The sequence below is a fragment of the Triturus cristatus genome, chromosome 7, assembly GCF_964204655.1.
Source record: "Triturus cristatus chromosome 7, aTriCri1.1, whole genome shotgun sequence".
Classification (NCBI taxonomy): Eukaryota; Metazoa; Chordata; class Amphibia; order Caudata; family Salamandridae; genus Triturus; species Triturus cristatus.
This window is the reverse complement of record NC_140590.1, coordinates 143,494,545-143,507,924: the sequence shown is the minus strand read 5'-3', so window position 1 is coordinate 143,507,924 and position 13,380 is coordinate 143,494,545. Positions and strand designations below refer to the sequence as shown.

The 13,380-nt window shown below is 47.8% G+C and overlaps 1 protein-coding gene across 2 annotated transcripts in view; it reads left to right on the top strand.

Moving 5' to 3' along the window:
- LOC146809060 (B-cell receptor CD22-like) overlaps positions 1–13,380 on the top strand; it is a 500,036-nt gene that overhangs the window by 373,558 nt on the left and 113,098 nt on the right. For both annotated transcript variants that reach the window (XM_085615862.1, XM_085615861.1), the window contains exon 8: positions 4,876–5,142. In XM_085615862.1, coding sequence (XP_085471988.1) covers positions 4,876–5,142 — 267 coding nt within the window. The remainder of the gene's footprint in view (positions 1–4,875; positions 5,143–13,380) is intronic.

Here is a 13,380-nt window from a genome sequence, read left to right as displayed (position 1 = left end):
CAAACCAATACACCTTTGTTTCCGCCACGCAGGCAGGGAGGCTTCTGTCTTCCTGCGGTTCCCCCTACCTTGTGCTGTCTCTTTTCGCCTCCGTTGTGGGCCTGCCCATGCTTGTGTTCCACTCGAGAGCTAGGATACCCCCTCTAGCTGTGTCTCAGGGAGGCTGACGTCTGGTAAGGTCTAATGACCATCTTCCCTCAAATGCCATGGGGTGCTCTACTCCATCCTCGTCATTATGTCGGGCATGCTTGTGTCCTGTTCGGAGTCTTACGGCACTGTCTCCTCTCGCCATGGGTCATACATGAAATAAAATTAGGAGACAGTCAGATACCGATTATGGAGGCGTGATACCACATACCTTACCAGATAACATAATCTACCCCCAATGCCCCTGGCAGGCTCCCCCCGGTAAGTACAAGCACCCAAGTGAACTTTGGCGATGAATAACCTATATTTATTGTTGCCCGCCACCCTGGTGCTGCTATTTTGGACAGCCTGTTGGATTACTGTCCTAATACGGCGGGGGTGAAGCCTTCTGTTCTATTGCTGGTCCAACCTGTTCAGTAGCGTGTATTATTACCCCCATTCTCTTTTTTGTTTGTTTGTTATTGTACGCTCTCTGCACACTGGGCCGGGCAACCCCAGGCCCTACTTAGATTGCCGGACGCCCCCATATCCCATATGTCCAACAGCCTTCATACGGCTGGGGTGGGTTCCTATGACACATCACTGCTTCCACATTCGCAGGTGTCATTCTTATGTAATACAAGGAGGTCGCTATCCGTACTCGGTTAATGCGCCATCTCCCCAGGCCGTCATAATATGGTATAGTGGTGCCCTGTGCTTCCTTACTGCACGGCATGACCCGGGCTGTTATTATCGTTTTTTGGTTTTTTTTGGGCCTCAACAGTCTGCCTCTGCTTGAATACGTTCTAAACCTTCCCTCCTGTTCAGATGTTGTATGTTACTCAACTGCGACTTTGAGAATATCGCTTTCTCCTGTCCTGGGCTTCGGAGCATATGTCACCGGTCTATCTGGTAGCAGGGGCTCCCCCTGCTCGTATTCCTGTCTCGGTGGAGCAGCCTTTGACCTTCTCTATTGGATTACCTCAAATCGCTTCCTTCTCATAGTGAAAGAAGTGGGGCGAGAAATGCATGGGCACATAGATATGCATGTAGGGCTGTTTCACCCCAGCTAGGGGATCTCACCCTTTCACGTTAGGTTATTGACGCCTAGAGAGATCTGCGCTCCAATCTCTCCCTAGGGCAGACAAAGTCCCCAGGAATAAGAAAATTAACCAATTTGCCCAGGGTTGCCCCAGGTGTTAGTTTAAAATTGTTCCTAGGTACATTTTTGCAACCAGGGCATTATTACTCCATCACATAGGGCTGTGTGTACTACACTATATCCCCTATCACTGGGTGGCCTTAAAAAGGAAACTTAGCTTGCCGCCTTTTGCTACTCCAGTTCCAGGCTTCATTGGTGCACAACACTAGATCACAAAATCTGCCAGCCGACGTCGCAACGCTTATTTACACTTCCTGTATTCACCTCTGTCCTGCCACCCCCTTCATTCACCACAGTTGTACCTCTACCTGTGTAGTCATCAGCGTGTTCACCCATTAGGAGGTCAATAAGTAACGAACGCTGCGCTGTACAAAAAACCTGCAACATAAGACATAGCGCCCTCTGTCTCTCAACACGCTTGGCAACACTGCAGTCGGTGCACTGTAAGAGTTACAGCACCGCTTTGTGCCCATATGATGCAGTGCGTGTATTCGGCATCTGGAATGTACACAAAGTGGGGGGCGCCTGTCCGCCTGGTAAACCGTTTCGGTATCTTATGAAGGAGGAGAATAGGACTAACCCGTGCGATCTGCGGGACAGCTGTTGCGCTTGTGTGGCCCCTGTAATGTTATTTGTTTCGAACGAACAAGCAATGTGCATTTGGAAGTTTCTAGTCTCTGCGGAGGGCGTTAACAGTAGTTACCCTTCTAATTAAGCTTTATCTGCACTAAGGCCTCTCCGATCTCCGCTGTTAGGCAGCCAGAGTGGCAGCCTGCACCCGCGCCCTCTTTCGCTCCAGACTCGCAGTACACGCCCGGCCGCTGAGGGGCGTGTTTACGAGAGCACTTTTATGAAAAGTCGAGTCAGTGCTCTGGCACAGCTCTGCATCTCTGAGTGTGTATGCGTTTTTTTTTTGTTTTTTTTTTGCAGTTTTATCTAGCGTGACTCGACGCGATGGTATAGGAGCGCTTAACACGAGCACAAGTTACATTACACAAGAACACATTTTTGTTAGGCGCGGGGAGATTAAGGAATTTGCCCAGAATCACAGGATGTTGAGCCAGCACCGAGGCTCGAACCCGGATTCCCAGTTCCAAAGTCAGCAGCCTCGGCCGTTACGCCACAGTCTGCCTGTAAACTCTGTAATTGCTTCCCCGTTGCAATAAGGCTACGGAATCCTGTTCGAACTGGTTACCCCGGTTTTAAAATCAGCTGCCCCGTCCTTCCGCCGCCACTGCTGGGTCATGACCCGTTGCTTTTAATGGACAACAACAAGCATTTCCCGCATGGCGCTACATGTTAAGCTACTACTTTTCTGGGCGCTGTGCGTTCTCTGACAACATTTCAAACTCATGGCAGTCAATCATATCTATCCTTCAACTAGGTTCGACTATCGGCTGTGGTTTTCGAGCAATGCCTTCACAAGTCTATTCGAGACTGGGATTACAGTACAACATTGTACAGTGCCTCACTCTGCTTTCCCGCTATCCCCCGAAAGCCCCGGCGAGTTCTTATTAGGGGTTAGAGTCCGGCCTTAAATTGCATGGGCTTGGGGTAAACGGGGTTTGCTTTTAGGCATTCTTCTGAGCAGTTCGGCGGGCTTGCCCGTTTGTTTCTTTCCTCATTAAACGCCTAACCGTCCGCAGGCTTTAATTAACATGCGTTACTACTTCCCAGTGCAGTGTGCTATATACCCCTTTCGAAGGCTGAGGAGGGGAGCTTGCCTGGATTCGCATTCCCGCTATTCAGCCCACAGCACTGCTTATTGGCAACCGTTTAACTCACTGAGTTATCCTACTTGCTTTGGAAACAGTCGATGCCTCTCTCCCCCCTTTCTGCCTGGCGGGAATACTTTCTGCACAGGCTCTACTTTTTCCAACATACCACATATCTGCTGTGTTTGTCGCACCGGCCTGGGGACATGATCCCCCAGCCGGGGTAACTGCCTTATCGCTCCTCCCCGCGCCCAGCTGCGCTCGGAGTAGAGCCTAAGTGACCAGTCTTCCAAAGCGTGCATCTGCTCCAATCTGCAGTAACCTGAGACCCGCATTTACTTCACATAAACGGTGCCACTGCCAAAAGCCTCTAAAACATGTAACTATACCGGTGGCGGCGTCCCTAATGTCCCAGCACTTACGGTACTCTGTCCAGCCCCATCATTGACCTAGCGCCACGCGGCCGCTCACCCATGATGCACAGCTACCACCTACCAGTTGAGCGCGAACTGGATACCGGCATCCACGGCTCGAGGGCACCTTCATGCCTTTCGGGTCTGCCACGGCTGTCTCGCTTCCCTGACACCTGTCGCCCCATATCGAGGTGTCCTGCTCCCGGATGGCTTCTTCCCCTGGGCACCGCCGTTCTGGCTCCAGGTGCATCTGAGGGGCCTGTCCTGCTTCCGTTGCTTTTGTCGCTGTGCTCCCTGGCACTGTCCTGGTTCCACTGGCAGACCTCCGTATTTCAGCCTTGCTGGCTTGCGGATCGCGCTCGAAGTCCAGTGATCACCTTTTGGGTCCTGCGAAACGGTCGCCCCAGGGTTGATACCCCGATACACGCCGCGTTGCTGCTCAGACCATGTCAACAGGAAGAGTCCTGATGGGGAGGGTGTCAGTACCCTGGAAACTGGACTTATGTTGGTCCATATGCGTCAGTGAGATGGGGACCTAGAGATGAATGATTGTGAAGGTCCTGGAGGGTGAAGAGGAATGCCTCACCCGAGGATGATTTTGAATGATTAGCAGTGAGGAGAGGCACTTCAGCACTAGAAGTGTCATCTTCAGGAGCGCCCCTGCCATACCCAGGAGCACCCCTGCCATACCCAGGATCTCCCCTGCCATACCCAGGAGCGCCCATGGCATACACAGGCGCGCTCCCACCTGAGAGAGGTGGATTTGGTCCAGGGCATGGACCTACTTCAAGGAGAGTGGTCCAAGGGCCAGATCGGTGGGTATTTGTCCCATCTGAGTATCATGCGGATGGGACCCAGGGGGTGACTAGTGCCCTAAGGATCTGTTAGTTGGGAGCGGCCTCAGCATCCATGGGTGTCACAGGCCAGGAAGTGTAAAAGTAGTGAGCACACGTTTGGGCCACAACACATGGCGCCTACCCGTCTGGGTGAGTCTGGGAAGATGGGCAATCTTCAGCCTTTTTTCAGGATGAGTTGTGGCCCCATTGTGTGGCAGTGAAACAACCTGTATGGCATAGGTTTATTACAAGAGAGGTATGCTTGATAATCTCCTCAAAAGTAACAGCTTTGTAAAGGTTAGTATTAGAAATTCCATGACTTTTCCAAATTAGGTACATTGAGGCCAAACACAGATAAGCGTGCACACACTTACCTACACACACTCTTACAGAATTCAACTGAAAGTGGCTCGAATTCAAACTCAAATTCCGAAATGGGATAATAGGTTCAAGATGGCTCCAACTGGTACAATGAGTAGCACTGCTTTGGTAGGAGACGTGTGCTAGTAATGGAATAATTTCTGTCATTCCTATTAAAAATGTATACCATTGATGAAGACCAGTTTTAAGTCACGTGTACAACTTGAGTCTCAATTACATGTAATTTTATATGTTATTTTTAGATGCTCCAAAGGGTGTAAACATCGACCAAAGACCACCGCTAAACCTTAAAGAAGGAGACGCTGCTGAGCTCACCTGTACTGTACGACAGAGTAACCCCGCTGCTACTGAATACAAATGGTATAAGGATGATGAAATGTATCGTGGGATCCGAGGCTCAAAAATACATTTTCCAAGCCTTAAATCTTCAGATTCTGGTGGTTACATCTGCGAAGCTGCAAACAACATCTCTTCCACCAAGTCCAATGAGCTGCTGCTGGTCGTCCAGTGTGAGTGGTATCGCGGATTATCTATCTCTTGGCTTTTCCTTTTCCTTCATTAACACAGCTCATCTCTGGTCCTCTTTCACAGCTGCTTCTAGTTCCCTGGTCATGTAATGAAGGTCCATCTTGGTCCGCACCTCCAGTGCATCTCCTCCCTGGCTTTATCATTTCTTTGTGGCATCTCCGCCTTCTGATTCATCTTCTTTAACTTGTCCTTTTGATTTCTAAGCCTCTCTTCCAAGTTTCATCTCCTTTTGTTATTTCAAAAGTTAGCTTTCTTCAGTAGCATCTGTCCTTTTTGGTTCATTGAGACAAATGAGATTGGGTAAGAGATTCTTATATCTAAAGATCAGATCTTGAGGACATCCATGAAGGGCAATTCTACATGCAGTGAACATTAATGTTATTGATGTAGATGGTGAGTGGCTCCCCTGCCCTCCTGCACTTGAGCTGGGCATCAGTGTGCTGGAACCTGATACAAGGGATGACCAGGCGAGGTCCATCTCTCTTCTCCATGGACTTCCATTGAATCCATTCACTTCCACAAGCCCTACACATATGGAGTCATTAATGTATGACATGATACTAGGAACCGAATCCCCCCTGACCTCTCTGTGACCTTCCCTGGGAACAGGGCACCTAGGCAGCCTTTGACCCCTCTGTGACCTTTCCCGGGAACAGGGAACCTAGGCAGCCTTTAACCCCTCTGTGACCCTCCCTGGGAACCGGGAACCTAGGTAGCCTTTAACCTCTCTGTGACCTTCCCTGGGAACAGGGAACCTCGGCAGCCTCTTAACTACAAGACTTGAACATGTCATTCATCCTGTGGACCAGGAGAAGTGGAAAACTCTCCAGCCTCCCGTGGCTTTCCTGACATGGTGCGGATCTGGAAAGGGCCATTGGACAAACATGTATGGTCCAGTCGGGAGATGAAACCCACGCTATCAGACAGGACGATGCAGAGAAGGTCTATTAACAAACAGAACAATCGGTGGATATTGGGCTGCCCCTGTCGGAGGTATAATGCTTCCACTCAGCCATGCTCTATATATTTCTCTTGAAGGGACACCACTTACAGCAGTAAACTCCATTTATCACACGGTTTGATTTCATTTTTCACGATAGCCTCATAATGTCTCTGAGCACATTGTCATAGTTGGCTGTTTCTCTGCTATTTTTTATGTTTTCTATATGTGTTTTTATATGTGTTATTCCAATGTTGCTGCTTATGTGCTTTTTTACAAATCATTATTTTTTGCAATTATTATCCATAGTTGCCATTTTTGAGCTATTATTCCCAGTTTACTCTTTCTGACCAGATTTCTATTGTATTCTGTTTCTAAACTAATATCGAATGTTCGTTGGTTTTCTGTTCTTGTACTCTATATTTACTCGGGTTTCGAGCAGTCACTGTGTTTGCACATTATCTGTTTGTTTTATTGCCATTTCCGTATTTGTTGTTTTAGCTAACCTCACATTTTTCTGCTACTCTGCTTTTACAGCCTCATTTGTTGTGGATCATTTCATGCGTTCTTATTTCTGCCACTTTTCCATGCTCAGATTTCTGCCTCGACTTACATGTCTGCTGTTTCTCCGTTTACTTTATCCGAATCAGATGTTGGGCTTCATGCAGAAAGGAAGCAAGTCTGTGTCTAAAATTTTTCATGGCATATGTCTGCAATGTACATGAGACATACTATATTTTAATTCACGAACCCTATTTGGAGCATTATTTATGCATAATATGACTCCCTGAATGTGAAATATTTTACATTCACAATTTATTACCATGGTGCAGATGTGGAGGTTTCCAACAGTGGGACACCAGCATGGGAAATATGGGCACAGCATATGTGCAGTAGAGGCACAGGAGGTCAGTTCAAAACCACTGCACACATCCAGTGACACACCCGCCCAGCCTGGAAACCTTTCAAACAGAAACAAGTAGTACTCCCAGTCCAGCTGGCTCAAAGCTACACTTACAGGCAAACACCACACACTGGCCACGCACTGTAACTGCAAATGATACACACAATTAGCACTGAATGCAGTGCTTTTAACACAAAGAAACAACACCAATACACTAAAAGCAACCAGAGAGTGGGATGACAAGAAACTGCACACTTCCAATGATCTGAAAGAAACTGCAACATAAAAATGTGTAGCATTGTCATAAAAACATTAGAAGTGACTAGGCATGTGAAAATACAACTGGTGATCTGCTGGACAACAACATGCCTGCCCAGCCTAGCAACCACAAAAAAGGTCTGGCAGCCTGACATCCATTTCAGGATGCAAAATGGTGCCCCCTCCACTTACCTGCCAGGAGAAAGAAAACTACATATACACACAAATCCAGGAGATGGGGCAGGTGAGGTGAGGAAGACCACCTGTGATATTCCCTCCCCAGTTTCAGTTGATGTACCAATGGCCAAAAACACACTGGTGGTACCCACAATCATAGCTTTCCCACAATATTATTAATAACTTATTTTGTTACATAGTACGTAATACCATGCTTCTGCCACAGTGCTGTAAGTAACAATTGTTATTATTGCCTTATTTATTGGTCCTCCATCAACCAACCTTTGAACGATAGAGCTTAGTGCCACCCTTGGAGGGATTCAAACATCAGGCCTAGAGATCACCTCTTCCTCAGTGGTAACCATTCAACTCCATAATCTATCCTGCCAGCTGGAGGCAGCGGGCTTGGTGGCACTGTTGGCGACTATCAGAAAGAAGCAGCCGAGGAGAAAGAGTGCACACAGACAAAGATTTGCACGGTGAGGTATCGCTGACATGTCGGAGATGGTGCATCCCTGCACCTGTGATCCTGGACATAAGTAGAGAACTCAAACTGGTAGTAATGTCAACCACAGTTCGCTTCCATGCCACCACTGCCCATGTCAAGATAACAGGGTCATTCCAGAGCACCAGTGGCATCATAGCTGGCATCCCAGAGCCCTGCCAGGTGAGGTGCGTGCTACAGGTACTGCAGCAACAGTACATCACTAGACTGGCACTGCAGTTGTATAGCATAGCTGACTTTCCATGTGTGGCACTGCACACACCCCAGCACACTAGACGCCTTTCCTGCCCCTTACATAGCTGGCACTACTTTGTGAGCTGTTTAAGATGCCAGGGCATCATTTACAAGTGTGTGCCAAGTGTGCAACACGTGACAGCTTCATCTTTCATCAGTCACCAAATGCAGCACAACTGAATGATGGAGACTATGGAGACGAGGCTCTCTGGGGAATTTCTAAATTATGTAGTTAGAAGGGGAAATCTCCTGCATGTCTTCACAAGTCAAACTCTGTTCACTGAAAGTGACACGGCAAGACTCCTGGTAACGATGCAGTGCTTCATTTGTGCTGGTGCATGTAAGTGGCGTGACCCATTGAAAACAATATTGGGCCTCAGAGTCGTCTACCTCCCCTTACTCATGGACATCATTTAGAGGTCTCTGGGGTCGCATTTGCGACCCCTGGCTTTTCCATGGCGACCCCTAACACTGTTCTTGCGCCCCCTTGACTCACAGAATGCAAAATCAAAGCCAAGAACTAAAAGGTACACAGGGCCCTAATGAACCCTGTTTACTTTCTGCAACTCGCAGAGTCACCCAGCACAGAGGCTTTCTGTTTTCAACCGATTCTGCTTTGCAATGGAGGCTTCAGTTAAGGAAACACTTTAAAATAAAGCGCAAACCTGCTCACAGCGAAGCCTGCTGCAGGCAGGGCTGAGGGTCCTTGGCAGGACCTCTCATGGGGAGGAGGGAGGCACAAAGGCCCTCCTGCAGGAGAAGTGCTGTCCAGGGATGTGTGTTATGGGCAGAGTGTGTTTCACTAGCTCTGCTGAGATGGTCCTGTGGGTGTGCAGGGATCTCATCCGGGGACTAGACATCCGACGCCTTCTGTGAACTGTGAGTTCTTCAATGAACCAGCCTGGCAGGGAGGGTGCCACTGGAACACCTTTTCTTAGTGCTGGAGCATTTCAATGAACAATAATCAACAAAAAATGATGGTTGAAATACAAGGTTTTAGTTATGCTGGCGTGAATGGTGAGATTCGTGTATGGTAAAGCTCTCATGTCTTCTGTTGCTCAAAACACAAATTCTAAGGATTGTGTCAAATACACTTAATGCCATGGTGACTGTGCCAGTGTTCCAATGTATTTGTCAAATATTAAGATGGATGCCTGACACACTTAAGAATATTTACACACAAACAAAAAGCTACCAGTGGGCCCCATGTCATATTGTATGGGGTGCCATGATCCAGTCATAGTTTTTAATCCAATAGCACTGTACATTCTGGGACTAGAAATTTTGCTTATGGCATAATACTCATTCATGTAAAAATCACAGCATGAAACTAGTTCAATAAAAAGCATGGACTGCTTGAAGGATGTTGCCTCTTGGCAACCTTGCGCATCTTCCTCTTCACTGTTGCCCCTAGAGTCATGGACGTCATTTAGGGGGTCGTTAGGGATGACTCCGCATTCCTTATTTTCTCCCCATTTATACTATTCCTGAATACTATTCTATTATTGTTGGAAAACTAGGCATTAGTTGGGAGATCTACATTTGTCCTCCACTGGGAACTAAACACCCCATTGTAGCGCCTGACTCTCAGAGGGTAGACTTGCAGAGCAGTCTAAGGCTTACTCAAGGGAGTTGGTGTGAGCTAGTATCGCCATTTACAGGTACGCAGGAATAACGCTCCATAATTGAATGTCCAGTCTGTACTTTTCTTTATAAAAAGGAAGAGTACATTTAGTGTGCACACAATACTCAATACTATGCATCAATTTACAATTATACATAAACTGGTGGAAATACTTCTTGACACTGCATAAACATTCCCACTCTCCTGCAGGGGGGTCTAGTACCACCACTCACATGTATGAACATTATCTTTCCCCAAATGCAATGGGTTGACCATAACCTGGAGTGAGGGCCCTTCCCACTGGCACCAACGCTGTGGCGGCCTGCCCCATTATTTCAACAAGCATTTAGCATGGGAACACCTGCCATAGTGACACATAACCCTGACTGAGAGCATCTCATTGACCATACAGTATACACACTTAAATCACAGTGTCTGACAGTCTGGTTGTTCAACTAATGCAGTATCAAGCATACATGTCTAAGCATACATGGCTAAGCATCACTTTGAATGATAGGTACTAATAATGTCTGATCACATGAACAATGCAAGTCAATCACATTTAAAATCACGTGACTATGATATTACAACCACACGGAGCCAGCAGCTTTGAGCCAGCACATATCACACAAATTAACCTACTACAAAACATTGAGACTCTACTCCACTCTAATCTATACTATTCACTCTACCCCACTGTGCTCCACTCTATGCAACTCTATTCTATGCCATCCTACTCAGCTCCATGCCATTCCACCCTACTCCTTACCTTCTGGGGCTGATTTCAACAATCCTGGCCTCTTCCAGCTCCTGGGGGTCAGCCCTAGCCACTTAGAGCTCTTTCTGCCACCCTCCTGGCATCCAAGAGGGTGAACTCAGCAAGGAGCAGTCTTAACTGGCTCCCTGTGCCAGCCTTTAACCTGGCTCTCCTTCCGGGCCTCTATTCTCCTTGCGCAGAGGCCCCAGGCTTCCACTTACTGGCCCTGGACTCCCTCAAAGGTGCAGTCCAGAGTCCTGGGACAGTCAGGGGGTTCCTCCTTCCAGTTGCCCATGGCGCTAGTCTCCAGCACCAGTCTTCCTCATCAGGACCCCACCCCAGGGTGCTCCTCTTCCTGTGCAAGAACTTTTAAAAGAAATTAGAGGAGGCTGGCAGGAAGGCACTTCTGCCTTACCCGGCAGCGACACATCACCTCTCTGCCCCTGATCCCTCCTTCCTGTGGAGGCCTCTGGGATACTTCAAATTGGCACCATCCAGGGGTCTCATTCCACATGGTCTCCGAAAAGTCCCCTTCCCCCTTGCTGCCTTCATGGCCCAGGCCCGGAGCAGGCCTTGTGCCTGACACCAGGTGACAGCTGCTGATTAATACCATGCAGCTTCACCCCATCTCTCCCTCCTGGAGAGAAGACCTTCAACCTTGAGAATGCTTGCAGTGGAGGGCTAGGCATCTCATGCTACAGCTTGGGGAGGAAGGTAATTAATCCAGCCTGGCAGGATCACACCCAGCCGGGGTGTGGTTAGGCGCTGAGTCAGAGGAATATGACATTTCTGGATGACCCATAAGCAGTACAGATATGGCTTTGGACTCAGCAGAAGACTTCTTTTTACACCACGAACAGTGTACTTTGATGCGTGCCTGGAGTTTGTAGGCCCTAAGGAACTGAAACCACCACATCTGGCCTCTGTCTCTATAGGAGAATAATGGAGTGTTTCTACGGTGAAACAGCAAAGCACACTGACTATCCTTTACATGTGTTTCCCGCATTATAAGGCCTAATCCATGTCACCACCCAACTTGGCATAATCCCTTCCACACCATTCTATCTGTACCAGCTCCTGGGCTGAGCTTGACAGGAATCTCCCCCGAACAGCCCTTACACGGATGCACACATGTGTGCACACGTGTCAACAAGTAATCAGTCCAGTGCCCCTTACCCTGGCTGCAGTGAAGCATCCTTATCTCACAAGGCAGACACCGTTGAAATGCACATGCAGTCCATTTTATCATGAGTTTACTGGGGGTGAGTCGCAGCTTATGAGGCTCTCTCACAGTAAAAGCTCAAAAATTAGGTGTTCAAGAAGCAAAAAATCCAAGTGGCTTAGATGGTCAGAACCTCATACTCACACACGATGTACCCAGCTGATTCCTACGGGGAAGTAATAGCCACTATGCATAGGTACTCTTCCCCTAGTCAGCGATAACCAGTGACAAGGGGTTCTGACCAGACCCCCCTACTCACCAGTTATCCGCTCAGACCACCTACTTCCTCATGTCTTCGATTCTTTCACTATTTTAGGTCTCACCTGAGGTCCTGTCCATGCGCTGTCTCTTGACAGTCTATTGAATCTTATACAAACCTAAAAAGTGTTTTGAGCCCAATCATTAATTATCATTGGTTGATGTCTTCGTCACTCTCAGTTACTTTCTCTTCATTGGTTAGTGGTAGATGAGCTGGTTTCATTTTGCTGACTGTCTCACTTCAGATGGCTTTGGTTTTTACGAATCTAGAGTTAACACCACACACACACACACACACACACTCGCACACAAACAGCGACAGCAAGATTTTGGTTTAATCTTTTTTTTTATTAAACAACCACACGGAGCCAGCAGCTTTGAGCCAGCACATATCACACAAATTACCCTACTCCAAAACATTGCGACTCTACTCCACTCTAATCTATACTATTCACTCTACCCCACTGTGCTCCACTCTATGCAACTCTATTCTATGCCATCCTACTCTGCTCCATGCCATTCCACCCTACTCCACTCTACGCAACTCTACACCACACCACTAAACGCTACTCCATGCCACTCCATGACATTCTACTCCACTCTAAGCCACTCTATGCCACTCCACTCTATTCCAACCTACACCACTGTACAACACTCCACTCTATGTCACTCCACTCTATGACACTCTACTTCACTCTGTGCCACTCCACTGTACACCACTCATTGCACTCTATGCCACTCCACTCTACTCCACTCTACACCACTCGACTCTACGGCACTCTACTCTATGCCACTCCACTCTACGCCACTCCACTCCACTCCATTTCACTTATGACAATCTACTAAATACTACACTATTCCATTCTATGACACTATACTCCACAATTCCCACTTTACTTGACTCTAATCCACCATTCCCCTCTACACCACTCTGCTCCACTCTATGCAACTCCATTATATTCCACTCTACTCCACACCATACCATTCCACCCTACTCCACTCTATGCCATTTCACTCAACTAAATGTTACTCCATGTTACTCCATTCTTTTTGACTCTATGCACTTTCCTCTAAGACAGCGCTACTCCACTCGATGCCACTCCACACTAATCCACTCTACACTGCTTTACAACACTCCAATCTATGTCACTCTACTCTGCAACACTCTGTTTCACTCTATGCCACTACACTCTACACCACTCAATGCGCTTTATGCCACTCCACTCTACAACACTCCACTCAATGGCACTCCACTCAAGGCCATTCCACAGTATGACACTCGACACCACTGCACTCTCTGGCATTCTACCCCACTCCACTCTATGCCACTTCACTCTACA